We start from the raw sequence: 26,430 nt of genomic DNA, 5'->3' as shown, positions 1-26,430 counted from the left end.
TGGTGATGGCACCAGAAGGAAATGATTATGTTTTCTCATGTGGTTCCTGGAAGACTGCAGGAAAAGGTATACTTGGACTTGAATGACAAGTAGGAATTTACAAGGCATGCTAGGCAGATTGAGTAGAAGGGGCATGTTATTCTAGGCAAAAGAACTAATAATATGCAAATGGCAGAGGAATTAGTTTGGGACATGGAAGGAAGCTGCAGATAGTTTAGTTTGGCTGTGTTTTAGTTTGCCTGTGGAGGAGTTAAAGGAGATGAGGTTGGAAAGGCAGCCAGGGGAGCCAGATCACAGAAGACCTTGTATGTTGACTAAGACTTTAAACTGTGTGGAGCAAGCTGTAGGAGCAGTTGAAGAGTTGGGTCATGGTCTGTTACATTTGAGCAAGGGATTGATACTTTAGTCCTGTTACTTTTACTTTCTATATTGACAAAATTAACTGACCAGCTTGGCTTTTTCCATTTTCACCACTATAACACATCTAATCCAGAGATACTCAAGTCACTCAGTCTTGGTTACATATTAGAGTAATATGCCCAAGGCCCACCTCAGACCAGGGAAGTCAGAATGGGGTGGGGTGGTCTGGGTATCAGTGCCAAGATAATTCAGACGAGCTGAGCGGCCAGAATTGAGAACTGATGGGAGTGTCTTACCTTAAATACTCCTTTCCCTTATCTTTCTTCCAGCATTTGCCTCACTCCCATCTTTTTTTTTTTTTTTTCTTGTAGCATTTTAGAGCACCAAGCATTTTTTCATAAACTTGTCACCTCTCAGGGAATAAGTATGCTAAAGCATGTATTGTCTTAGTAAAGCTTTACTTAGTAAAGCTATTACTAATAGCTTAGTAAAGCTATTACATAAGTATGCTAAGGCATGTATTGTCTTAGTAAAGGTTACATAATTAACCTGTGTAATTTTGTATTGCTTAATTTTAAGCTACGAGATTGAATACCTTGACACACTTATCAATGAAAGAAATGTCAAAATCTTAACTATCTTTATGAACCTTATTTTATATATTTATATGTTTGTGTTTGTGTTTGTATAAAATAAATAAATTTGTGTCTATGGTATCTTTCAATCCACCTCAAAAGTTGAGTATTCTTTAACTTTTTTTAGTCTTTTCTTCTATTGTTACTGTACAACTGGTAATCGGTTATTTCTTGTATTACCCAGAATGAAGGATGAATTGAATATGGTTTTAATGGTAGTGAATTTTCAGAAGCAAATGCTGACATTATAATTTCATTATCTAATCATATCTTTTTGGTGAATTCCATGTTTTCTTGAGCACTGATAGCCGGCTTGTTTATGGCATTGTTCTTCTGACTGCTCAGATCTTCAGTCTTTCATTTCTCTCTGAATTGTGGACATTTTGCTGGTTTCAAGCACATGAAACTTAAACTTACCATGTGTCTGCTCCCTATTTTCTGGAATATTCTCCATATCTTACTTCATATGGTTCAGGTTTCTGGTCAAATGTGAATCCTTAACAATTTCCCTGACCACTCTTTCCACCCCAGCATGCATTTTCTATTTTTTGGACTAACGTTGGTCTCATAAGCTTGTTTATTTGTTTGTTTCTCTCAATAGAAATAACTTCAAAGGCATGAACTTTATCTTATTCCCTGTTGTATCTCCAATCCAAACAAAATTTTTCTGATGTTTTTATACATAAAATTTTATATTAAAGTAATATGTACACAGTTTTTCTAAATTAAACAGTGCTAATGTCTTTATGTTATATATTAGTCAAATCTCGTGACTTTTTTTTCCTGTGCCTCCATATTTTTAATAATATGCATATATAGAAATTTTAAATATCATTTGTGTTTTTTAATTGGGATATAATTGACAAAATTATGTTAGTTTCAAGTATACAAATCATTTATATGGTAGAAGAGAAATTAGTGCCTTTGTGACCTTTTCTCTCATCATCCCAATATAGGTTTTTGGTTTAATCCACACTGTCTTTTCATTATTGTAATTATATAGGTGTGTTGCTGCTGAGCCACAGTATGCTAAAATTGTTCCCCTTTTTTCCTAGAGTTTTTTCTCCTACAGTAAATAATTACAACATCATATTGCTTTAGTTTCTGTGTACACTTGACTAAGTCATTTCATATTATTCAGAAACTCTGTACTAGTTTCCCCACATCACATCTATCAGATGATTTATCCTTCTTCACCATGCCCTCAATATTCCTTCCTGCTCCAAACTGGACTTGTTTCTTTCTGTCTGGTCCACAGCTGTTCTGGACTCATCTTTGCCATGATTCTAGGAGTGTACTTTTTATTAGAACTCATGTCCTTCTTGCCTTGCGCTTACTTTGATGAAGCACATCCTTCAGAAATTTCCTGCAAAGTTGTCCAAAGTGATAATTTTTTTGCAATTCCAGTACCTAAAAATGTATTGATCTGCCCTCAGTTTTGATTTATAATTAGGCTGGATATAGAATTCTGGGTTGCAAAACATTTCAGATTTTGAAGGTATTGATTGCCATTGTTCTCCAGCTTCCAAGGCTGTTGAGAAGACCATTGTCATTCTTAGTCTGATTTTTTCTGCCCAGTAGATTTTAGAATTTTCTGTTTACCTCTGTTATTTTTTAAATTTGAAAGAGGAGTACCTTGATTTATTTTTGATTTATTGCACTAGGCTTTCTGAGCCTTTTAAAAATAAAGGTGTACCCTTCTTGGTTCTAGGAATTTTTGAAAAATTTTTTCTTTGATTGGTCATATGCTACTACACTGATTATCTAGTATTCCTTTCAATTTTACTTTTTTTTTTTTGAGTTCTACTTTCTGAGATATTTTCTTTGTTTTCCCATCCCCCTTGTTCAGCCATTGTATTTTTAACTTAAAAAACGTTTTTCTAACTTGCTAAATTTTTTTAAAGTTGTTCTTATGGCATTGTTTCATAATGCTATATCTTTTAAGTTTCTTTGAACTTTTCTTCTGTTCTTTAATTTTCTGTTTCTATTTATTTTTATGTTATCCTTTTACATTGGAAGCTGTCCCTTTAGACCTGTTGTAATTCCATTGCAGGAATATGCCACAGTTTGTTCATTCATTTGCATTATGATGAGCTGTAATACCACAAATGCCCTTAAGAATTTTTGTAGACATGTTTTCATTTCTCTTTGGAGAATATCTAGAAGTATAATTTTTAGGTCATAGGATAGATATATGATTAGTTTAGAAAAACTATTAGATTGTTTTTCAGAGTGGTTATACAATTTTTATACTCTTACCAGCAGTGTTTGAGACCTCTACTTGCTCCACATCCTTACCAACATTTGGTGTTGCCAGTCTTCTTTTTTAACTTTAGCTATTCTGTTAGACGTGTAGTGGTATCTTATTTTGGTTTTAATTTGTATTTCTCCATTGACTATTGGATGTTAAGCATTTTTTTCAGGTGCTTATAGCCTATTTGTATATCTTTCTTTGCAAAATTGCCAAAATATTTTTTGTCCATTTAAGAATGCTTTTTGTCCAAAAAAGTATGTACACATAATTACTTATACATTCTGGAATTGAGTCCTCAGATACATGTTTTGTGAACATTTTACCTAGTCTTTGGCTTCCCTATTCATTTTGTTAATGGGAAGTTTTCCTAAGTGGACATTTTGGTATAGTCTAATTTCTCTTTTTGTCCTAATAGATGTTGTTTTCTGTGTTCTGTTCCTTTCATCTAGAAGTTGTAGCTTTTACATGCTTATGCCTACAAGCCATCTCAAATTATTTTGGGGTGATGATGTGAGTAGGACTTGATATTCATTATTTTTTCACATGGACATTTGCTTCTTGCAGCGTAATTTACTGAAGACTTGCTTTGGAGCCTTTGTTGAAACTGAAGTGTGAACTCTGTCCCTGTGCCGTGCTGCACCATCATGCTTACAGCACTGTTTCATAGTAGATTTGGAGGTCTCGTAGTGTCAGTTCTCTGACTTTTTTTTATAGGGAATATTTTCATTTTCTCCATTGTTTCTGTTTTTTCTTTTACTAATTTCTCATGTTTATTTTCTTCCATCTGATTCCTTTGGGTATGCCTTACCCTCCACTCCCAGTTTTTAAGGGTGGGATGTGTCTTTGTTTTTGTCTCCTTTTTCTTTCAATTATAAACATTTTAAATCTATAAATGTCTCTCTTAAATGCTGATTTAGCTTCATTCCACAAAGTTTAATACGCTCTATTTCATTATTCAGGTTGAAATAGTTTTAATTTTTTTTTGTTTAATTTCTTCTTTTTAACTATGGATTATAAGTGTTCAGTTTCCAAATATTTATTTTTCTAGGTAGCTTATTATTGATTCCTAATTTAATTCTACTGTGGTCAGAAATATACTCTAAGATTTTCTTTTTGTTTCTTTTGTCAAACTTATTAACTTTTATCAGTTATGTGGTCTGTTTTGGTGATGTACCATTTGCTCTTTAAAAGAATGTATTTTGCAGTTAGTTGTGTGCAATATTCTATAAATGTTTATTAAGTTAAGTTAGTCTTGTTAATATATCTCTTAATGTGTGTCTCTTCTAAGAGAACATGGAGTAGGATTTTGTCTTTTTTTTTAATCTAGTGTGAAATTCTCTCCCTTTTAAATGGAATGTTTAATCCAGGTTGTTGATGTACTTGGATATATGATATGGTTAGATATTAAGGTATGCAATTTTATTATTTGTTTTCTGTTTATCTCTGCTTTTGTTTTATTTTGTTGTTACTCTCTTCTCCCTTTCTTTATTTGGGGTTAACTGATATCTTTAATTTTTAAAATTCCATTTAAATTTTTTGTCTATTTTAACAGTTCTCTTTTACATTATTTCCATGGTCCTTCAAGAGATTACAACATTCTTACCTTTTTGCAATCTACTTAGAATTAGTAATGTAATACTTGCAAAGTGGAAGAATCTTGAAGTATAAGTTGCACTCGCCCGTCCCCTAGACCTTTGTGACCGTGCAGGTTATATATATGTACTGTATCTAAATGTGTTATAAACTGCACAGTACAGTGTTGTATTTTTTGCTGTAAACTGTCACGTGTTCTTTAAAAGTTCTGAGAGGGTAAAATGTTCTCTTATATTTACTCATATTACTATTTTTGATGTTTTGAATTCTTCTCTAGCATAATTTCCATTCAAGTTGAAGGACTCTGGCATTTTTATAGTGTGGCTCTTTTGGTGGTGAATTCTTCGTTTTATCTGCAAATGCCTTCATTCTTCAACTGTATATTTTTTCTGAAAATAGCATCTTAACTTGATTTCCCCCCTCTTTGGCACTCTAAAGTCATTCCACTATCTTCTGCTATCTTACTTTTTTTTTTTTACACAGGTGAAAAGTCAGCCAGTATTTATATCTTTACTTTATTGTCCTTCTTGCTGCCTTCACAATTTTCCCTTTGTCTTTGATTTTCAGAAGGTTTACAATGAACCACCTATTTCTTTATGTATCTTACTTGGGGTTTGCTGAGCTTCTTGAATTTGTAAATCTTTTTGTATTTTTGAACTCACTCCAGTTCACCTGTATTTCTCAAAAAAAGCTTTTTCCCCAAAATTACCCAACATAACAAAGCCAATTTAGTGAGGGCCATTGTTTTAAAAAGAAATGAGTAGTCTAAAATAAAAACAGTCAGAATGTGTCAGTTAGCAAAGGTACTGTTCTATTTGTTTCAATTATGTGTATCCTGAGTCATGACATGAAATGTATTTAAGTGTGGTCATAGCTCAGCAAGTTTGAAAACCAGTGATGAGATTGTCTGTGCTCCTTAACCCTTCCTTGCAGGTTACCTTCCACTGGGCCGCATTTGAATTATATAAAAAACTACATTTCAGTATTTCCTTGTTGAAGCTTTTCTTAATCATTGCTTATTTTCAGTGCTTTGTGGAGAGAGAGAGATCTTTGGTCTTTTTCCTTAGGCACTTCCACCTGGCCTGTGACCAGAGTGTTCTACGTAATTAGACCTTCGATTTTCTTTCTTCATCTGTATTTAATCTCTTCATTTAGCCTCGTCTTTCTTTTATCCAGTAAGCTATTCTTACTTATTATTGTAAGACTAAAACTTGATTTGTGTCACAAACATGGAGAGGCATCAAGTTGGGAGACCTCAGCCAGACCTCCCAGCAATATGACCTTACGCAAGGTACTTACTTAACCTCAGACTGTTTACTCCCCTGGGAGAGGAGGAATAATTGCACTTGCTTCTAGAGCGATTGTGAGGATTAATTTACACAGTGCAAGTAAATCACTTGGACTGACAGTCTAGAATATTCTTTATAGTATTGACATTTTATTTGTTTAGCTAAGAGTTGGATTCTAGATTGCACTTATCCTTAAGAATATCATGTGATACTTCTGTCTGTTGCTTAGTACTAAGAATGAAGTGCTCGTTTACATACCTGACTTTTAAGGTTTTTGAGGGTAGAGCCCTTGCCTTGTTCATCTTAATTACAAGTATTACATTCATGTTTGTAATGAGTCAATAAATGGTAAATTGTGGAATCATCAGATTTATGTAGTTGGCTGTTAACAAAATTTCGGTATCCAAGAACATGGGTAATGAGGTGGGATTGGGAGGGGGCTAAAGATTTAGGGAGGGAAGATAATATTTTATAGCTAAAAGAGCAGGGAAACAAAGCTAGCTTTTACCTATGTTTACTAAAATCATTTACTTAACTTTATAGGGCCTCCATTTCCTTTCTATAAAATAAGCAAGGTGACCTGGGTTAGTAGTTTTGTGGGGTTTTTTTGAAAACTGGGTTCCTCATAGGTGTCTTATAGGTGGCACTTTTTTTGCTGAAGAGGTGGGAGAGAAAGAGTGCATCTCAAGTTTTGCAATCTGTCCCAAGCTATATTTTATGATTCTATTATCAGTGTAATATAGGACACAGTTTTTTATGCCCCCCACAAGAGCTTAGACTTCCTTTTTTTTTTTTTTTTAGTCCTCACCTGAGAACATGCTTACTGATTTGAGAAAGAGGGAGAGAAACATCCCTGTGACCTGTTGTCTGGCATATGTGCCCTCGCTGTGACTGAAGCCAAAAGTTGTGTGATGATGCTCTAACCAACTGAGCCACCAGCAAGAGCTAGACTTCCTTGGGTCTAGGCCTCAGATCCCACATTGTGACATCATATCCTCTGAAAATTTTACTGCCTACCCTTTGCAATAATTCAGACTTAATTTTCATTGTGTGCAATACCCCAGATTTGCTAAGTTACCAAATCGGGTGACTTAGGGCATTTTTGTTTGTTTAGTTACGGAGTTGTTTGTAGACTTTGTCTGCAAAACTTCATTTTATCACACTTTAACAACATAGTATTTCACAAGGTATTGACACTGTCCATATTTAGTGCTTCTCTAATACTTGTGTTAATCTACAAACTTTTTTGAGGGGGGAGCTGGTATCTACTAAAACTACAAATTGAGTTTAGTAAATTTTTTTTTAATCGGGTTAAGGGAGAAACTTCTTTCAGTCATTTTTCTTGTTAGCCATATTTTACCTGTATTTGTCTACAAACAGGTGCTGTTACTAATTTTGTTTTGAAGCCGAATTCTGTCTAATCTTTATCTTCATGCCCCTCTTACAAAAAAAATGAGCCACCTTTTTAGCAGATCCAAAGGAGCAAACCCTATAGTCAAGACTGCAGAGAAACTTCTGTGTACACGCTTGATCAAAATTAAACAAAAGCTCTGAGATTGGACCTTTTCCTTAATTTAGATAAATAAACATGCTTTCTGTCAGGCTCTGGAGATGCGTAGATTGGTACCATTGGAAGTACTCTCTCCTCAGACTTTTGCTGCAGGGAGAGTCGCAGTCCGGTCGGTCTACTGGGAGAGGCTGCTAGTGAAAGTGATGGCCAAGGTGACTCTCATAGTGTGCAGACAGGTTTTTACAACTTTTTGGGTTGATTATAACTGTGATAGGTATGATAATACCTTGTTTTAACCTAAAATTATTTGGCTATCCACAAAGGCTTTTAAATAGTACAAACCCTATCCCCAGCACACACATTTTCTTGTCTTTAAGCATGGGCAGCTTAGTCTCTGTGACACCATTGATTTTAATAATGATTTTTTTAAAAAGAAGGTAAATTTTCTATAATTATATTTGCACAGTTTATTCTAAATAAAGAATTTAATATTGTCCATGTTATAGTTTGCCCTACTTAAAGTTAACTGAGAATTGACTGTGTTTCAGTCTATCAACTAAAATAATTTTGTTCTTGGAGAGTAGTTATTTGGAGTTAGAAGTTTATATATTGCTTTTATATACATGTTGAGGATCAGTTGAAGTTGTAACAGTATACAATTGTATAATTTTCTCACAACTTGAGGCATTCCAATTCTAGTGAAATGGAAGTCTCTGCTCTGCTCTGTAAGGAAACTGATGTTAAACATCTAATATTTGTCTGGCAACTGATTTTGAAATTTGACCTTTGGGATAGATTCTTTCTCATCTTAATTGTGACTGAGTTGTACCATAACTGATATATTTTAAGAGTTTTTTAAAAAGTTATTAGATAAACAAAAATTTTTGTTGGGCAATACAAATAGTACAGATTTATAAGCGTCTGTCTGATTTAGTTAACTATGCCAGGTATAGGAAATTATTTTTATCAAGGCTAGTCTCCAAGGAATTACTGACAGCTACATAGTTTAGTTAATCTTTTTTTTTTCAGCACATAAAAATAAGATGTATAACCTGTCGATTATGCCCAACCAGGAGGACAACAGTGCAGAACAGGTACCACTGAGTTACGAGTGTCAAGCGTGAGGACCAGTTTTTAACATCACACAACATCAGATTCCACCTCATGATAGTAGTTACACTTTTAGTATGTATTGATGTGGAACTTTGATAGACCATGAGATTCAATAACACCTTTAAGTAACTTTATATTTTATTAATCTAGACACCACTCATGGACATTTAAATCAACACATCCTTCTATTTTCTGCTCATAAGGAGAATGAACATAATTACTAACTTCATTAACATTTGTGAACTGACATCTTTGGTCATTGACAGATTCAAATAGCAGCTAAGTAAAACAGAGGCATTTTGAAGGAAGAATTACAGTTATGCAACAGAATACAAACAGCTTTTATTTTGTACTTTTTTTAGTAAATGCTTATTGAACTTGATTTCACTCTTATAAATATAAAGAGATTTTTCAAAGAAAAGATTAAAATAAACCCTTGGTAATTTTGTGCATTTAAAAGCGTTTAGCTGCTTCTGTTTTGTTGTTGTTTCCTTATATAGAGTGAGGTTGTTGATGGTGATTTTACATTGAAAGATAGGTTTACTTGAGGGGTAGGTGTCTGTACTGTTATCATAAGAGAGCGTTGAAATGGTGTGTTTTGTCTTAATTACTGGGATTCCCTACCAATGAGAACAAAGAAGAATCTGAAAAGACCTTAATCAAAGATTAGAAACTTTAATGAAATTCATACTCTATCCACTTTAAGGGTTCACCACCCCTGACTTAGTTCAAATTGGGAACCTATCTTTCAGAATGTTGTATTATTTATTAGTTTTGCCATCACAGGCGTTCAATTCTCTGATCATCATAATGATACAAAATGTGATGCAAGGAACAGAACTATTTGCAAATGGCCCTCGTTCTTCACTTAAGTTGCCCGAGCAATAAATCATTTGGTGCACCCACGTTTAGCTTACCTTTAGACTAGGGGTACTTCCATGTCTTCACGGACTCCACTGGTCTTCAGATGCTGGACAGGTGGTTTCCAGCTGTCACCAAAACTTAGAATGCTTGGTGCCAGGTGATGTGATTGTTGTTCCACTAATAAGAATACTCTCATTCTTGTACTATAAGGGAGAAAAACAGCAACACTTCAGAGTTTGCTCCACTAGAAATTAGGGTCTATGAACCAAAAGAGTCAGAAAAAGAAGAATTATAGTGAGTTATAAGAAGCAGACGAGCTTTGTTTTGTTTTACGAAGCAGTTTCTGCCATAGTGGTAACAGCTCTTCCAGATGATGGTGTCGTTTGCCCTGCAGTATTATGTGCCTGTCGAATGGAGATTGTTAGATCGAATGGAGATCATTAGAAGATAGAGATGTTTTGTTACCTAAGAACTTGTCTGTAAATTATGGCCCCTCTTTTTGACTGATGCAGTATTAACATTTTAGAGTGGAAATATGACCTGACATTTGATTAGGTATGGGTGAAAATTTTGACATTCATGAAAGGTTAACAGGAGGAGCAGTGTTCTCTGTGTCATGTCAAATCAATGGCTGTGGATTAGTTGTGTTGTGGTTCTTTTTTTTTTTTTTTTTTAAGATTTATTTATTTATGTTTAGAGAGAGGAGAAGGGAAAGAGAAAGAGAGGGAGAAAAATATCCATGTGCGGTTGCCTCTCACACACCCTGCACTGGGGACCTCGCCAGCAACCCAGGCATGTGCCCTGACTAGGAAGGGAACCAGCGACCCTTTGGTTCACAGGCCTGTGCTCAATCCACTGAGCCACATCAGCCAGGGCTGTGTCGTGGTTCTAAAGGCAGCTTCCTTACATACCCTGTTGATGTTCACTGGTAGCTTCTGAAGCATTCTGCCCTGGGGAAGAGTGATCTTTAATACATTCTGTATGGGTTAAACTCTAGAAAAGATGGTATCTGGAGTGTTCTCTTCTGTGTTCAAAGGAGATTTCAAAATATCTGTCACTTAACAGAATAATTAAACTGCTTGTGAAAGAAGTGACTGTCAGTGCATGGCACCAGGAGGAGGAAGGGAAGGAAGTGTTGCACCAAGAGCTGATGCAGTACCTGCTCAAATGAGTTGTAAAATCCAGGTTGGAAAAACCCATTACAGATTAAGTAATTGTGTATTTGCTTGTAAATCAATGGAAGTGATGAAAAACTGGTTGAGAGTATGTATCTTATTAGCTGTTGGAAACTTCAGATTTATGTTTTAAATTGGGCTTTTAAATGAAAGGGGAAAAAAACTCTTGGAGTACATGGGTAGGAGAACTTCCAGGTGTAAAAACAACTTAAGAAAAAGCTAATTTGATCAATAGAAAGGGCAAGCAGGTGTGTGTGTCAAACATTTGAAAGAAAACTTACATTTTAAGTTACTATGTCATGTCAACACTAGTATTTGAATTTCCCCCCAACTCAGTAGAAGAGACAAAGTTCTTGTGTCCTTCCCGCTGTCTTCCGCATTCCTATGTAAGAAAGCTGGGTGAAGAATATCATAATAGCCTGCATCTCTCAAGACAGAAGGTCTTGACATCATAAAGTTCTCTTTTTTCTTTTATTTTAACAATCTAGTAATAAGTACCCAGGGAATGATTCTCATTAGGAGCTAACTAACAATCATTGTTGAAAACATGTAATTGTAATATGTAGCAGTGATAAGTGTTAATGGTTTGCTTTTTTTTTTTTTTCACTAGAACACAAAGTGATTATAGTGGGACTGGATAATGCAGGGAAAACCACCATTCTTTATCAATTGTAAGTATAGGTGTTCATTAAAATAGTTTTCATTATTTTAGTTATTAGAACTAATTTTGTATAACTAATAAGAATAAGGTATTATTATAATATAATGGAAAAGGTTGAACATATGGTTTTGTATTTTACCAAACACAAAATTTATGCAAAAGTGAATAAGTAAGCTGCTCTACATTTGTTAAAGCCATCACAGACTCTTTTTCTGGCATCAAAAGAAAGAATTAACACAAAACTAGAATAAATAAAGCACATATTGTAGTGCCAGAGTGAGGTGAGTAACTAAGTGCATTTCACTTAGCTGTTATCATACTGAGGTTCCTGTAAATAGATTGTGGTCTCTAGGAAGCCGGTGCTACTCCGAATAGATCTGGAATTGTTTTACATAGCCAGACTTGTCAAATCAAAAGAAATGAAGATCTCCCCTGAAAATACTGCTTTAGTAGCTTGCACCAGGGAAAAGCTTAAGACTTTCAGAGAAATATGTTTATACTTTAAGGAAAGTTTAACAACCCATCAGTCTACTTGTCAGAGTACATCCCATTATCCTTTTACTGCCAAGGAAATGATCCTTGTTAAGCAATGAAAATGGATTTACGTCCCAAGCATTTTAACAAGTAATTTTAAAAAATACAGTGCCCATTATGTGGTTCTTAGTCTTCCCACCTTATCTTAAGTGTATCAGTTGATGGCTCTCCAGAAATTCTTCCCTTAAGCAGTGCTTAACATACCTTTCAGCTACTTTGCTGAAAGCTACTAAGTGTGTCTGTTGTTTCAGAGCTGAGTAGCTACTTGTTTTTCTTTAAAACAATCATTGGCCATTGTGTATTTTAATATGACTTTGTCTTTAAACATCAAATAAAAGCATTTCAGAAATCTTGTCAGTGTTGTTGAAATAATTTTGTACATGGCTTCAAAAATATATATAATACCCCAAAGGGGTTTGCAAACTTCTTTGAACACACTACTGGCATGTTATAGGTAAATACATATTTGTTGCATAAATTAATGTAGTTAATGAATGATTATGATAATATGTGTGATATGAACATCAGTGTACCAAATATATTTAGAATTAATTTTAATTAAAATTTTCATTTGCTCTATAGCATTATCTTTTTAAGACTGTAGTTTAGGTTAATAGGCCTGCACTGATTTTTATGGCTGAGCCAAGTCTCAATTTTCTCACATAGACAGTCTTCAAAGTTATAGATGACCTACCATTCCATGGTCATTGGTTTGTAAGCATCAGTGTCACCATCACCTAGAAACTTGGTCTTCAGGATGGAGCACTGGTTCTGCCCTGGGTGGTATTAAAATTTTGGCCACAGAAATGCAAACTCACACCATAGAGTTCCCTTCCATCCAGATCAAGTCCGTAGTTTATCCCATTAAAAGAACAAAAAAACAGTTTTGCTTCAGAAGTTATATTCTTTGTCTAGATATTTGTTTGCGCAAATGCTCTGTAAGATTCTAATTTTGATGTTTATGATTACCATCACCAGTACAAATAAGGAAGATTGATTCCTGTGAAATATAGAGATTAATGCTTGCTTCGGGTTCTCAAGATTCTCAAGAGTTACGGTTTTTTTCAACAGCTTAATGAATGAAGTGGTTCACACATCTCCAACCATAGGAAGCAATGTGGAAGAAATAGTTGTCAAGAACACTCATTTTCTCATGTGGGATATTGGTGGGCAGGAGTCGCTGCGGTCATCCTGGAACACGTACTACTCAAACACAGAGGTATGCTGAAGTTGCTATTCAAGTAAATTTTAACAAAAAAACAGAACCAGAATAAATCCAGGAAATTATTTAGACATTTTGACAGTTGTTTTTAATAAGTTCTTTTTTCTTTTGGTGAGGAATCTGAGGTTTTCAAATTAAAGACAAGTAGAAAGAGCGGTGAGAGCTATCACTAGACGAGTGCTTACTGGCGCGTGGGTCTCGGTTAATTCTCCCCACAATCTGCAGTGTCTCCACTGGTGGGGAAATTGGACATAAGGGTTCATACCATCTTTCCCAAGTTCCCATAAGAGTAATAATAAAATACTTGAGGCGTAATTTAATACAAGATTTTTGAATAACATGAATGTTTAAAAACTTTGTGAGATTATATTTTAATTGAAAAAAGTGGATTTGCTGGCCAGCCCCCAGAGTTCTGAGTCACTCACGGGTTCAGAGCCAGCCTGGGGAACAGATCTAGAGTATGTTTATTTATGTTGGTATTCTTAGAGGCAAACTACACAAATAAATAAACATGTAATGCTGTTGAGAGAGGCCTAGCTTTCAGAATTTTCATAAACAATTGCATTCATAATTTTTCTTTACAAAGTATACCAAACCAATTATTTTTTCTAAAATGAAGCCTCTTAAATTGAGTGGTTTTTTTTTTTTTTGCGGGGGAGGGGTGTGGAACGATGTCACCTTTTTAAATAAAAACCTCTAGATTTATGTTGTAATAACATATATATACGTGTGTATATATTCTAGTGCAGTTAATAACCAATCAAACCAAAATGATGTATCATAGATACTCAGCAGTTGTGGTAGCAATTAATTTTCTATTTTCTGGGGAGAATAGGTTGGTAAGCAAATATTATAGTAACATGTTAGCTTAATTAATATATATATTTGTATATATATTTATATGTATATCTACAGTAAAATAACATTCCAAAGCTAAAATATGTCGGAAAGTAAGGAAGAACATTTTAGCATTATAACTGTTTCAACGGTATAGTTGTTGGTACTTTTTCAAGGCTCACAATGAACTGCAGGTGTAAAAAGAGCAGGTATCTTTGATAAATAAATCAAGATTGATTCTTGCTGATTCATGTACATTTATAGCATTACAAAAGGGTAGTTATTGAAATCGCTGAAAATTGACTTAGCATGGGTCCAGAAAGACATACGTTATTACTGATGCTATTTGCATGAAATGCTCTTTCAATAAACTATTTCTACAAAAATCTTCAGCCTTTCTTGCAGCATACCAGTGTAACACATAGCATTTGCAATCTTAGATTCCACATAGGGACCTTATTATCTGTGTAGTGTCTCCCTGATGTCTTTGTTCACCTTCGTCATCTTGCTTCTTAAATTCTTTACTTTGAGGAGTTATCCAAATGCTGCAATGTCTCCATTATAATACAAGGAGTTACAGTTGGTGACTAATTTCTGACATCTTACTCTCATTAACGTAAAGTTATTTCCATTATAACTTTTCTATGTTTCTTATATTTATCTCTTCTATTTTCTTTTCTTTTATTCCTTTCTAAGCCCTCTCAGTTTATATTCAGATTATCTTAGTTCTCTTTTTTCCCAGTTTAACAGTCATCTGAATAATCTGATTCTACCCTTCCTATCTTGGTTAATTTGCATCACTTTCTGTACTATAATCCTTAACATCATTTCATCTCATTTCTTAATTGTTTCTTCTGCATAAGATGTTCACTTAGGAGCCCCTTATTGTTATATCGTCTTATTTTTCTTATTGAAGACACTCTTGTTTTTAATGTGTGAGACCTACCTTTTTTCATATACACAGCTCCCAACTGCTGTGTCCCATGTTCTTTGCTGAACTTTAAAGTCACTTGCTTCCTCTTTAGCATATTAACACCCAAGTATATATGTTTCTATTTAGCACATTTTCTTGCACTTTTATTGTTGATACTGTTATTTTTAGAATGCTTTTTTATTCATTAGTTTATTTTAAAATGTTTTTCTTTCAAAGTAGCTTGTGTACTTCTTTCTAGTAGACAAGAGACTGGGTTACATATAATTACTGATTGCATAAATGAATGATTATAGATTACTTTTAAGGTTTAGCAAAAGTTATTTTATTTACCGTGATTTTTCCTTTTTTAAAATTTTGATTACTTTTTAAAATACATCTTAGGGTTGCAGAGTATTATATATTCAAACATTTCTTTTTTAAAATAAAATTGGGCACGGTTTGTATTTGTTGATGTGATTCCATGTAACATAAACTCTTTATGATGACAAAGCAGTAGACTGTTTTCTAGTAATGATGATGCCATGCAAAGAAAGTACTTTATCACTTGAAAGTAGTTTTACAGAAAACTTCAACATCCCATTCAGTTTTTTTTCTCTTTAATTGTCTTTTAGTTCATCATTCTCGTTGTCGACAGCATTGACAGGGAACGACTAGCTATTACAAAAGAAGAATTATACAGAATGTTGGCTCATGAGGTAAATTTTGAAAACAAACATAAATAATGGAGTAAGGTATCTGTACGCTGGTTTTGCTTTTTTACAAATATTAATGGACTTTGCTGTTGGTTGTTTCATCATGAATAAAGTTTTACATATTAAATTAATAAAAATCTTAAACTCAGAAATTTTCATTACTTTTTCAAACTTAAAAAAAATCTAGCATGTTAATTTGTAGGCTACTGATGGGGACCCCGGCTCATGGGCCACATTGTGGATGAGAAATGAGAAATTCACAGGGACTATGGAGTCCAGTGGAGGAAAAGGGATGGCATGGCTTCTCTTTCAAGAGGAGAAAAGGCCTTGGCCTGATGTGGACACCGGCCCCCAGTGTCTGCATTGTTATGGATGAGACGAAATAAATTCACATGGACTGTGGAGTCCTGTGGAGGAAAAGGGACAGCTCAACTTCTCTCTCAAGGGTGGAGCAAGCCTCGGAGCACCTCGGGCACCCCTCCAGAGTAGAGTGCCCAGACCCTTGCCTTGGGAGGCTTTTATTGGATTCAATTTGCATAGGAGTACAGGGTGTATACATAAAGCTCATTAATCATTATCAGGCAGTAAGGATCAAACAATAGATAACGTACAAAGAACTCTGAGGGCCTATTTTGAGTCAGGGTCAGATAGTTAAATGGCCATAAAACTTTGGGGAACAAACTCACTTCCTGCTTGGACCCTTATCATTTAATTGAGAGCATTCTAAACAAAGCAGGTTTCAAATATTCTTTCTTAGGTCTGATTGCCCTAGGGAACCTGCCCATTCCAGCACAGGACAGGACCCACCACTGGCACTGTTTCAGGCTTAAGTCATTGTCTCAGGCTTAAGTCAGGTAAGGGAAGTAAGGCAGCCAAGAGATTAGGAAACTTCTTGCAAACAGAATGAAGACTCAGGCTATGTCAAAGCCAAGGGGCAAGGGTCCATCACTCCTTTTCTGTAGCCCCCAAGTCCTTCCCTGGGGGCCCCGTGATCATGCCTGTCTTAGGTCGTCCCTCCCTTGAGGAATCTTACCCGTCATTGGCTCACTGATCAAGCATTGGGGGCCAGGCAGGGTGAAGTAAAAGGAGCAGAGGCGGTGCCCCTGCCAGGGAGATAAGCTTTGTCTCCTTAGTGGCTTATGGTCCAAAGGTCACTCACTCAGCCTTAGCCGTGGTGGGGTTACAGCTCCTGAAACCAGGCAGGGCAGTTCCCAACATTGGCCCTTGCCTTGACTGGCCTTTATTGCTTTTCTGGGCACATTACTTGATGGTCCTCATTTACTACGCATTGGTTCACTTTAGGTGGTTACCTTTTACGGAAAACAAAGGAGATGCTGCTGCTACTCACATCACAGCAGAAGGATATTTGCAAATGCAAAGGGAAAAGTGATTGAACCCGTTACACTCCACACTGGGGAGGCTTAGCACAGACTTTAGGATGTTGCAGTAAGCCCTTGCTGCCTCATGAGGTTGAGGGAGTTTTAGCAAAAACAAGTCTCAAAGTGGCCTAGGTACCAACCAGGCCTGATTCCCCACGGAAGAATGGGTCCTTTGCATCTTCGAGTGGGAGCTGGGCCCACAGCATGTAGAACAGTCTCCAATAGGCTACTGTTATAAAAAAGATTTTTTCATAGTTAAAACTACTGATTTGTGCCTTTAAAATTCTGTCTGATCAAAGCAAGAAAGGAGAAGACTTAAGTGTTTAAAATCCTAAGAGTTTATCATTGAAAATTATTTAGTGAATAATTTGAGATCACTTAATTCTAAATATTTCAGATATACAAAAGTATTCTATAATAAAACACATTTACGTACCCACTGTTCAACATAAGATGGTAAATATCTTTGGTGATTTCTTCTATTTGATTTCCTTACTTTCTCTTTTAAGGAATCCATAAAAAATTCCACTGTCCTAAAATGGTGATAATTAGTCCTGTGAATACCTGCATATACAGAATATTATATGCCATGTTTGTAAAACTTTATGTAATAGTTACATATTTTTCTGTAACTTGGCTGGGCACAACATTGTAATTTGTCCATGTCCGTATATACCACTTACATGCATTTGTTTTAACAACCACATGGTCACTGCATGACTGTTGTTTTAATAATGAATGTTGAGGTTATTTCTAATATTTTGATAGTATAAACAATGCTGCAGTGAATTTGAAAGATTGAGCTTAAGTTATACAAAGACTAATAAGTATTGCCTAGCCCTCACCCTTAGTACTCTCCTTTACATTTTGGAGAGACTCTATATATAGTATCTGGCAATATATCACCGTATTTGCTGGTTAGAATATTGCTCATTGTAGTTTTAAGTCAATACTTAAGATTCAGGTTTATTTTGCTGACCCCTTTGGTCTATCAATAGAAAAATAACTTGTGTTAATCTATTTTTTTATTGAATTATTAAATCGTGATTATTTGAGATAATTTACTTTTGTTTTCATAAAACTTTTAAACATTTGTGCCTAATCATTTGAAAGTGTGAGGATTTCATTATCACGGTCCAGTAGAATAATACATTTTACCCTTCTGCATCATTAGTTTAATTTGAATTGTGACATTTCTGGCATTAGAAATATTTCTTATTGATTGCAGGATTTACAGAAGGCTGCTGTCCTTATCTTTGCGAATAAACAGGATATGAAAGGGTGTATGACAGCAGCTGAAATCTCCAAATACCTCACCCTTAGTTCAATTAAGGACCATCCGTGGCACATTCAGTCCTGCTGTGCTTTGACAGGAGAAGGGTAAGTGTTAATCAGGACGAAGGGAGGTATGATGTCTTTAAAATTTCTTTTCAAATTTTTAAAGCTAACTTGTTTTTTAGTTTGATCCTGTTTTTTTGCTCCTTAATTAAAGATGGTTTTTATATTGTGTCTCAGGGTTACAAGATTGAAATAATTTTAGTCAATTACTATTGTTCAATTAGAAATTCACAAAGTTACAAGTTTTTGTAACTTTTAGTATAAATAGAATGTTTTAGCAAAAGTAGGTAATAACATTTTGAATTAACTTTACAATCCACATTTTTAGTTGTTGTTCATTTCTTGATTTATCATTTATTAACTGGGAGAAAACTATAATGTCACTTGAATTAAAGAGGAAGCTTCAAAGGCATCAAAGGCATTTCACATTTTCTACAAAGGTTTAATTAAGCCTAAGAGTGTATCTCCTTTATTATCAGGAGTCCTTTGGGGATGAATATTTTTGGACAGCAAACATTTGAAACTGATACCATTCCAACAGTATATTCTGCCTTTCCTAAGAACTTGAGTTTGGATAAATGGTCCAAGGAGAACCAGTGTGTTATGCATGTATTAGCCAGTTTATTTCCAGGACTTACTTATGCTCAAATTAACTTGGTCTTCTTAGTTTTTCTTATACTAGAAGTAGCTTGCAATATAATGGCCACATGTAGACTTTTTTAACCTAAACTTTTAAGATTGTGCCGTAAGTGTTTACTCTTTAGAATTTGGGAGAGTGGGGTGAAGTCCTGTTGTCTTTCCCTAGCGACTTCACTGTAGGGATGGGGGAGGGGTATTTGCTGTCTTGCTGGCAAAATGCCAAAGCCACCTCCTCAAGATGAGACTGAAGCAGTTTCCCACATTACTTATCTAAATAAGGTCGTTTTATTTCCGTGAATCCTCCATTCACAGTTTCTACTTATTTTAGTGTTAACCTGGAAATTGTCACTTAGTGTATAAATAATTATTGTAGTACCAAGCTTTGGATAATACTAAAACTAAGTACGCTAAAGTTCTTCGTTTTGGAAATATTTTTCTTTTTGTTTCAGGTTGTGCCAAGGTCTAGAATGGATGACCTCCAGAATTGGTGTGAGATAACTTTTTTGCTTGGAAGAGACTGCTCTATTTATTCTGTGACATGAACATTTTTTCCTAGTACCTTTGGCTGCTAAGGCAGCAGCATGTTTAATTTATAACAACACAAACCTCTATGAGCAACACTTGAATCAAGTGCAGCTGAACTGGAACATGAGAGATTTTTTCTTAACTTTTTTTTAATGCACTAATCTTCAGTTGGATGAACACTAATGTATAACTATGTTTTCAGCAACAGAATTTTTCTGACTGCTTATTCTAATTAATCAATGACTGCCTTGTAAGAAATGTTTGTCATATGTTTAATGTTTTCTGAAGTATTGTAATAACTTTAATGACCAAGTTCTTTAATTTCTTTACTACTGCTACCCCACCAGATTATTCGTGGTTTGACAAAGCAGTAATGGAAATCATTGGGTACTGCTTACAAACTCAACCAGCATTAAATATTTGCTCCCTCTATAAACCACTTATCTTTTGGATACAACTTAGTATAGAAAAAGAAATCTGCCTAGAAAATATACGTAAGAAAGATTAAACATCGTAAGAACTGCCTTTAAATGAGTTAACTTCCCCTACATTACTGCAAATCATGGAATAATTTTAAGTTTCTATTAGCATAGAAATTAAATTGGCTATTTATCTAAAGAAACTAAGTCTACATTTCTGCCTATAACATGGGATTATTTTTGGTGAAAAGCTAATCAAGGTAAAATATTTATTTGAAATCCCTACTTTGATAAATATTTTGGATAAATCCGGTATTTTAAGAATGTCACATTATTCAGTGCATAAGTAAATATTGGAAGTTATTAAAGCATACCAGCACTAATATTAAAACCAGACACTTGGAGTATATTTTACTATCAATTACAGAAAAACTTTATTAGCGTAAAGTTCACCTATCCACTTGCAAAGGACATCCCATCTGCTTTGGGCAATAGCTAAAGCACAGTATAAAGAGTTTATTTTATTTCTTAAAATTTGAAATGGTGTTTGTAATAGTATTATTACCACCAGCAGTATGTTACTTTAAAAAACTGTATGGCTTTCCTTAAGTCTGTTTGAGGCTGTAGTGTAGTAAGCTTGAAACAGTTGCCATCTTTATTGTTATGCTTGATGTTCTGAAGTTTTTTGCTGGAGTATAGGAAATTGCTGTATTTGATTCTGGCTTTTAGAATAATACTATGAGATACAAAGTTATTACTCTAACAACTTAAACAATAGGAAAAAGTCATAATCTATCAAAAGTTTGTTTGTTGGCTAGTATTACAAAGTTTTCAAGGCAGTTATCAACTATGAACAATAATCTTTAGTGCACTCCTTAAGAAGGAGGACAGGTATTTAATTTTAATCATTTTTATCTTAAATGTATGATTTTGCTATAATGAAAGGGATAAATATATACTTAGGGGATAATACTTCATCTTTGCAGTATTTTTTTCCCATTTGGGTCAAAAATAGGATTCAGTGTTCTTTAGAATATCAAAATACCTATTCAAAAGTGGTATTTTAATTCTAATATTTTTTTATTGTAAGTTGGTTTAAGTTCTGGTCTCTTTTCAGGTACATTTGATTTATTCTACTTAGTCTAATTAATTTAGTTGGATATGGTAACATTTTTCTGATTTCTATTTAGTGGTAGCACACCCTAGAAATGAAAAATGGCCATATGAGAGCTTTTCGGACTTTGAGAACTGGTTGTTTATTAACCTTTGTTTTGAACCTTTTTCTTAGTGATTCTACCAAGTAGAGGATAAATTTTGTTTTTAATATAATTCATAATCAAGAACCTGAGAGAAAACAGACAAATCAATATGGATGCCTTGTGGTGTGTATGTCGCAGTGAGAATAAGATTATGAAAATACTATTTACTCAAAGCACACTTAGCCAGAATTTTTCTCTTGGTTATATAATTTAGCTATAAATACTGAGAATAGTTCTCCTAACTCTGTCCTTAGGAAAAACATATTAATATTCATGTGTATGTTTTTTCTTTGAAATTTGTCTTCTTGTATCTAATAAGATTGGCTGGCTCAATTTTCTCTTACCAAATTATATGGTTATTTTTTATATTACCACATCAGCATTATATTGAAAGTGAACAACTAGTATAGAATCAAGTTTGCTATTTAATTTTTAAAATACAATTTATTTTATTTTTTAAATCCTTTTTTAAAAAACACTTAGTTTTGGATTAGAAATAATTTATGTTAGCTGTATATTGACAGTGAAATTGGCATTCAACTAGATTTTGTGCCAACGATTGGGAAGTTCAATTAAGAAATTCATGTAGGATTTTTTGAAAGTATTTTATAGGTTCTCAGTAGATATTTTCTGTTACAGTAATATGAAAACTGATTACCCTTTACTCCAAGAGAATGGTTTGACCCAAGCATGTATTTAATGCTAACGCTTTGATTCTCATTCATTATAACTCAGCCACCTATAAGATAATGTCTGATGAAAATGTAAATTTGTGATTAGTGCCTTTATTCATATACTGATATGAGTTCTCAATTTTGTACTATGCCTGTTCTGCGGAAGTCAAATTAACAACTAATTATCAGTGGTATAATTTGAGTTTTACCCTCCCCATTAACCCCTCAGTTGCTTAGCAAAGTTTCTAGTTAGTGGAACGCAAGGGACCCACCCACATTCATTTAGGGAGATTATTCTACATTTTGTTTTTAATTTGAATATAAAGAAACTAAAATTTATTTTCTAAACATGCTAGAACTAAAATATAATTGCCATGTGTGTATAAGTTCAAATTTGGCACTTTTCTTAATTTTGAAAATGTTGTATTCATATTTAAACCCATTTCTCTTATTGAAGCCCACTTGAGAACTCTTTTAGAATTAACAGGTCCTTTTACTTGGGGATATACTGCACATTTTGTATAGTATAATTTAATTTCTTAAAATCTAAAATAATATATATCTGTATTCTATTGAAAAATTGATTTAAATACATAACTTTTGCTTTTAGGTCCTATGTTAATATGCTTAAAGGTATAATATTCTATTTTCATTGGAAGAAAGACAATAAATTCAGGTTTTATTGTTAAAATAATTTTACATGTGTGCCACCTCTACACCCATAGTCATCTTAATTAAGCATAAGTTAATTTTCATTATCTTTAACATAAAGAGGAAATATATATATTTTTTTCCTATGGAAACAGCGAGTGATTTGGCAGCAGTGTAAACAGTATTCTCTGAAGTGTTATGGGGAATCACAAAGCAAAGAAAAATTCAAGAAAAATAAAATATTTTTTTAAATGTTGGTTTAGTGTCTTAGGATAAATTCGAAATGAAATTGTTTCTGACTACCACTCATGTAATTCTTAGCTATGTAAAACCACATCAGTTGAAAAAACAGTTATGCCTATAGATGGATATATTCCATGGACATTTATGTTTGAAGACCAGCATCATGAGTCTTAACTTTTCATCTATGGGTTCAGATCCAAAATATTTCACATCCACTTCAATTCTAAAGGATCCTCTCTATTTTGTCCGAGTAAGGTCATTTCAAGATACAGCATGATAAAGAAAGGGAAAAATGAAAAAAAAAACAAACAAAAAGATACAGCATGGTGACTTGTATCTGGTAGAATGTTTTTCTGGCTATCTAAAGAAGTGGATTTGAAACTTGACCATTACTTGTGTAGTTGATTTTAGACAATTTCTGTTTGTGGCCTTTCTATTGGTTTTCATACTGAGGAGCTTAATAAGCTAGGATTCCACCATGTCTTTTAGTTTTAAAATCCTGGATCTTCACATGCTATATATTAAAATTGAAAAACAAAAAAACTCATGTAACATGAAATTAAATTCATTTTTATCTATTATTCAATTCCCACCTCTTTATCATTTCATTTAGTATATGACTACAATCAAATGAGAAAACAAAATATCAACTAGTAATTGCTGTTCAACTTAAATTGAACTAATAGCTAATGACTGTGCAAAAGAAAAAAATAAGCCATACTAAGAGCATGATAGTAAGCTGCTGATAAAACACCAGCATCTGCTGGAAATACTCTTTTTCTAGAGAATATCTTGCTTATTTTCCTGGTTTTTACTAATTACAGGGGGTTAGTTTGTTCAGAGTTGATTGACTCTATGCCATCTCAGACTGCAGTTCTGTCTGATTTTCCAGTCTTGAAAGCATAGTGCAGCCAGAACGTCAGTATTTTATAAACATCTGTATAAACCTGAGAGTGGCTTGTATTCGAAGTTAGCAGGATTTTTTTCTTTTTCCTCAGTAATGCCTTATCCTTATTCATTTACCATTACTGTGAAGACTGAAACCCAAAAGTCAGGTTCCCAAGAAGTATTTTCTAGGAGTTCCAGGTGGCCAAAGCTAAATAGAGAAGGCCAATAAAAAAAGATATTTTAAGTACTTTTATATCTAAGGTAGAAAAATTACTGTGGTCAGCAGGCCTAAAATCAGTTTTAAATGTATATAGTTTGGGAAATGTTAGAGAGGTATAGAGGCATACCTAGAATCAAAATTCAAAACACTTGATAGTAAAGATAAACATGGGTAGGAAAATCTTCAAAAGTACGTTAAAATAATAGGAAATTTGAGTGACAACAGTAAATTTCCCTCTTTTAGGTTTTTAAAATTAGGCACTATAAAGTGTAGTCTTTTGCTGTAGAACTTAGGATGTGACCAAAGGATTAAAGACCAATCAGGTTTTAAGAATTTAGAGTGTAGTCACATAGAGGCATATTTTGCATTTTTTAAAACAAATAATAAAATGTACCATGTGTATCTTTAGAAAACAAAGCTCTAGAAGAAATGTTCTCTTGCACAAACTAGTACAATTTTAATTTAAAAATTACCTCATTTTTCAATCCATAAGGTGCTTTGCTCCAGTTTATGGGATGTTATACCATCCTATAAATACCCCTTCACCCATACTCTATTTGAAATATGCAAAATTCACAGCTAAGGGAGAGTATTCCTTGGAGATTTTGTTTTGATTTATTCTCGTTGATCACCAGCAGGGCTAGCCTGGTGCAGCAGATCCGAATATTGTCTTCATTAAAGCAAATGGGCAAGTGCTCAGGCAATATTTAATTAGTTTAGTTAATGTCAAGTAAGGGAAATGAAAACCCTGAAATCTGACTAATTATATTATACTGTGAATATATTCCCATCTATGTTGGCAAGAGGTCAAATGACTATCAGTTGATCTTTGTTATGAATAATTTATTTACATATTTCCCTATTCATACAACACTTTAATCATATCTTCTAACATTATTCCTCAGGACATTCAAGGACTCTACAAACTGTTTTGTTCTCTTGGAGTAAACTGTTCAGTGTAGCTATAGAATATTTAACTTTGATTTTTTTTTTAAATTAGCCACTATTTCATTGAGAGTGTGAAATAAAATGGTTATATTTTTCCAACTATGTAATAGTTACAAATCTTACCCTTTTCATCTATTGCGCAAACATGGTTTAAAAAGAAAAAATTAAAAGCAGCCTTGCTTTTGCATTTATTCTAATCAGAATATAATGAATATAATCATGTCGCCATGTTAAAATGAATTGGTGCTTTAGAGCATTAAAGAGGAAACAGCAGGCCCTGTATAATATACTTCTTCAGAATGTAAAACTACTTTAAAATGTCCATATTTATATTTGTGTTCATTTTTTAAGGTTTAAACACAAACTGTTGTTCTTCAAGCTTCAGGCTTTCTGCAAAAGCTGTAACAATATTTTAGCTAATCAGGTGGGTCAAGTAGAAGATGGTATATAGTAAGACCAAACTTACGAGTGGGGTCTCTCTGTCGGTACCCTGGTTGAACACAGGGGGAAAAACATGTCTTTCACGCCACAGACTGTGCTTCTTAACCTCAACCAAACAACTGAAATGTCTGCTATTGGTCAATTATATAAGGTTTTTTTTTTTTTAAGAAAACAAATTACTTAATGCATTGACATCACTTGAAAATGGTTCAAAGCATGTTATTCTAATGGTGGGTTGTTTAAAAGACATGTTTTAAATGTTTAATAACTTCATTCCTGTCATAAAATGCTTTTATATGTTAAGTTTAGCTTGCTGCTACTCATGATTTTTTATTTGATTTTTTATTTCTGCAATTACGCTGTAATGAGTTGCTTGCATGTCTGCGTACCCAAGTAAAAGGATGCTGTTTGCTCTGGAGTGTTCATCTTCTAGACACGTTTTGGCTCATTTGCAATCATGGTGCAATACAGTGTAACATTTATTTGTTTTCAGTCAACAGTTTTATTTTTGTCATAATAAAAAATTACTTTTCCAATATGATGTGAACCCAGTGTTTTCTTTTAAAGATAAATTTTGTTTTTAACAGTCTTTTTTCTTGCAAGTGATAGAAACCCATCTCATCTAATAAAGAGTGGAATTTTATTAGAAGGGTGAAGTGGTGGGTGCTCACAGAACCCAAGGCCAGCGTACAGCTGGGTTTCTGGAACTGCATGGGACCAGAGAGCCAGGAGCACTGAGGAGAAACTGGGAGTTACTGCTTTCCTACCCATCCTCCCTTTCTCAGTCTTTGGCTGGAATGGATTTTTCTGTCTCCTCGTCCACAGGGCAGATAATGTCATAATCTATTAACTCCTGAAGTTTTGTCTTTGTATAAGGGAGAAGCCAAGTTCATAGTTACATTTCTCCATATTGCCAAGGGAAATTGCTCATTTGCCTACATTGGGTCATTTATTTTCTGTGGCCCAAAGAAATGTACCAGCAGAAGGTACATTTACTGGAGAATGAGAATCCCTGGGTATTAGGAAGGCAGTCCAAATGGGTATGTGTAGTATAATAGGAAATATTTAGTCTGTACCCTGGTCACCAGAAAGGTCAAATTATTATAGGGGTGGAACTTGCAGCCCTATCTACC

General features: G+C 34.1%; 1 protein-coding gene across 1 annotated transcript in view; it reads left to right on the top strand.

Annotated features, from left to right (window-relative positions):
• ARL5B (ADP ribosylation factor like GTPase 5B) overlaps positions 1-25,835 on the top strand; it is a 28,571-nt gene extending 2,736 nt beyond the window's left edge. Inside the window, exons 2-6 of the mRNA XM_045857859.1 lie at positions 11,404-11,464; positions 13,060-13,207; positions 15,593-15,676; positions 18,281-18,432; positions 19,479-25,835. Coding sequence (XP_045713815.1) covers positions 11,404-11,464; positions 13,060-13,207; positions 15,593-15,676; positions 18,281-18,432; positions 19,479-19,527 — 494 coding nt within the window. The 3' untranslated portion in view covers positions 19,528-25,835. The remainder of the gene's footprint in view (positions 1-11,403; positions 11,465-13,059; positions 13,208-15,592; positions 15,677-18,280; positions 18,433-19,478) is intronic.
• The last annotated feature ends 595 nt before the right edge of the window (positions 25,836-26,430 follow it).

Source organism: Phyllostomus hastatus, unplaced genomic scaffold (genome assembly GCF_019186645.2).
Source record: "Phyllostomus hastatus isolate PE091 unplaced genomic scaffold, TTU_PhHast_1.1 phas_scaffold_1674, whole genome shotgun sequence".
Taxonomy (NCBI): domain Eukaryota; kingdom Metazoa; phylum Chordata; class Mammalia; order Chiroptera; family Phyllostomidae; genus Phyllostomus; species Phyllostomus hastatus.
The sequence above is the reverse complement of the archived record's forward strand: the minus strand, read 5'-3'. Positions and strand labels throughout refer to the sequence as shown.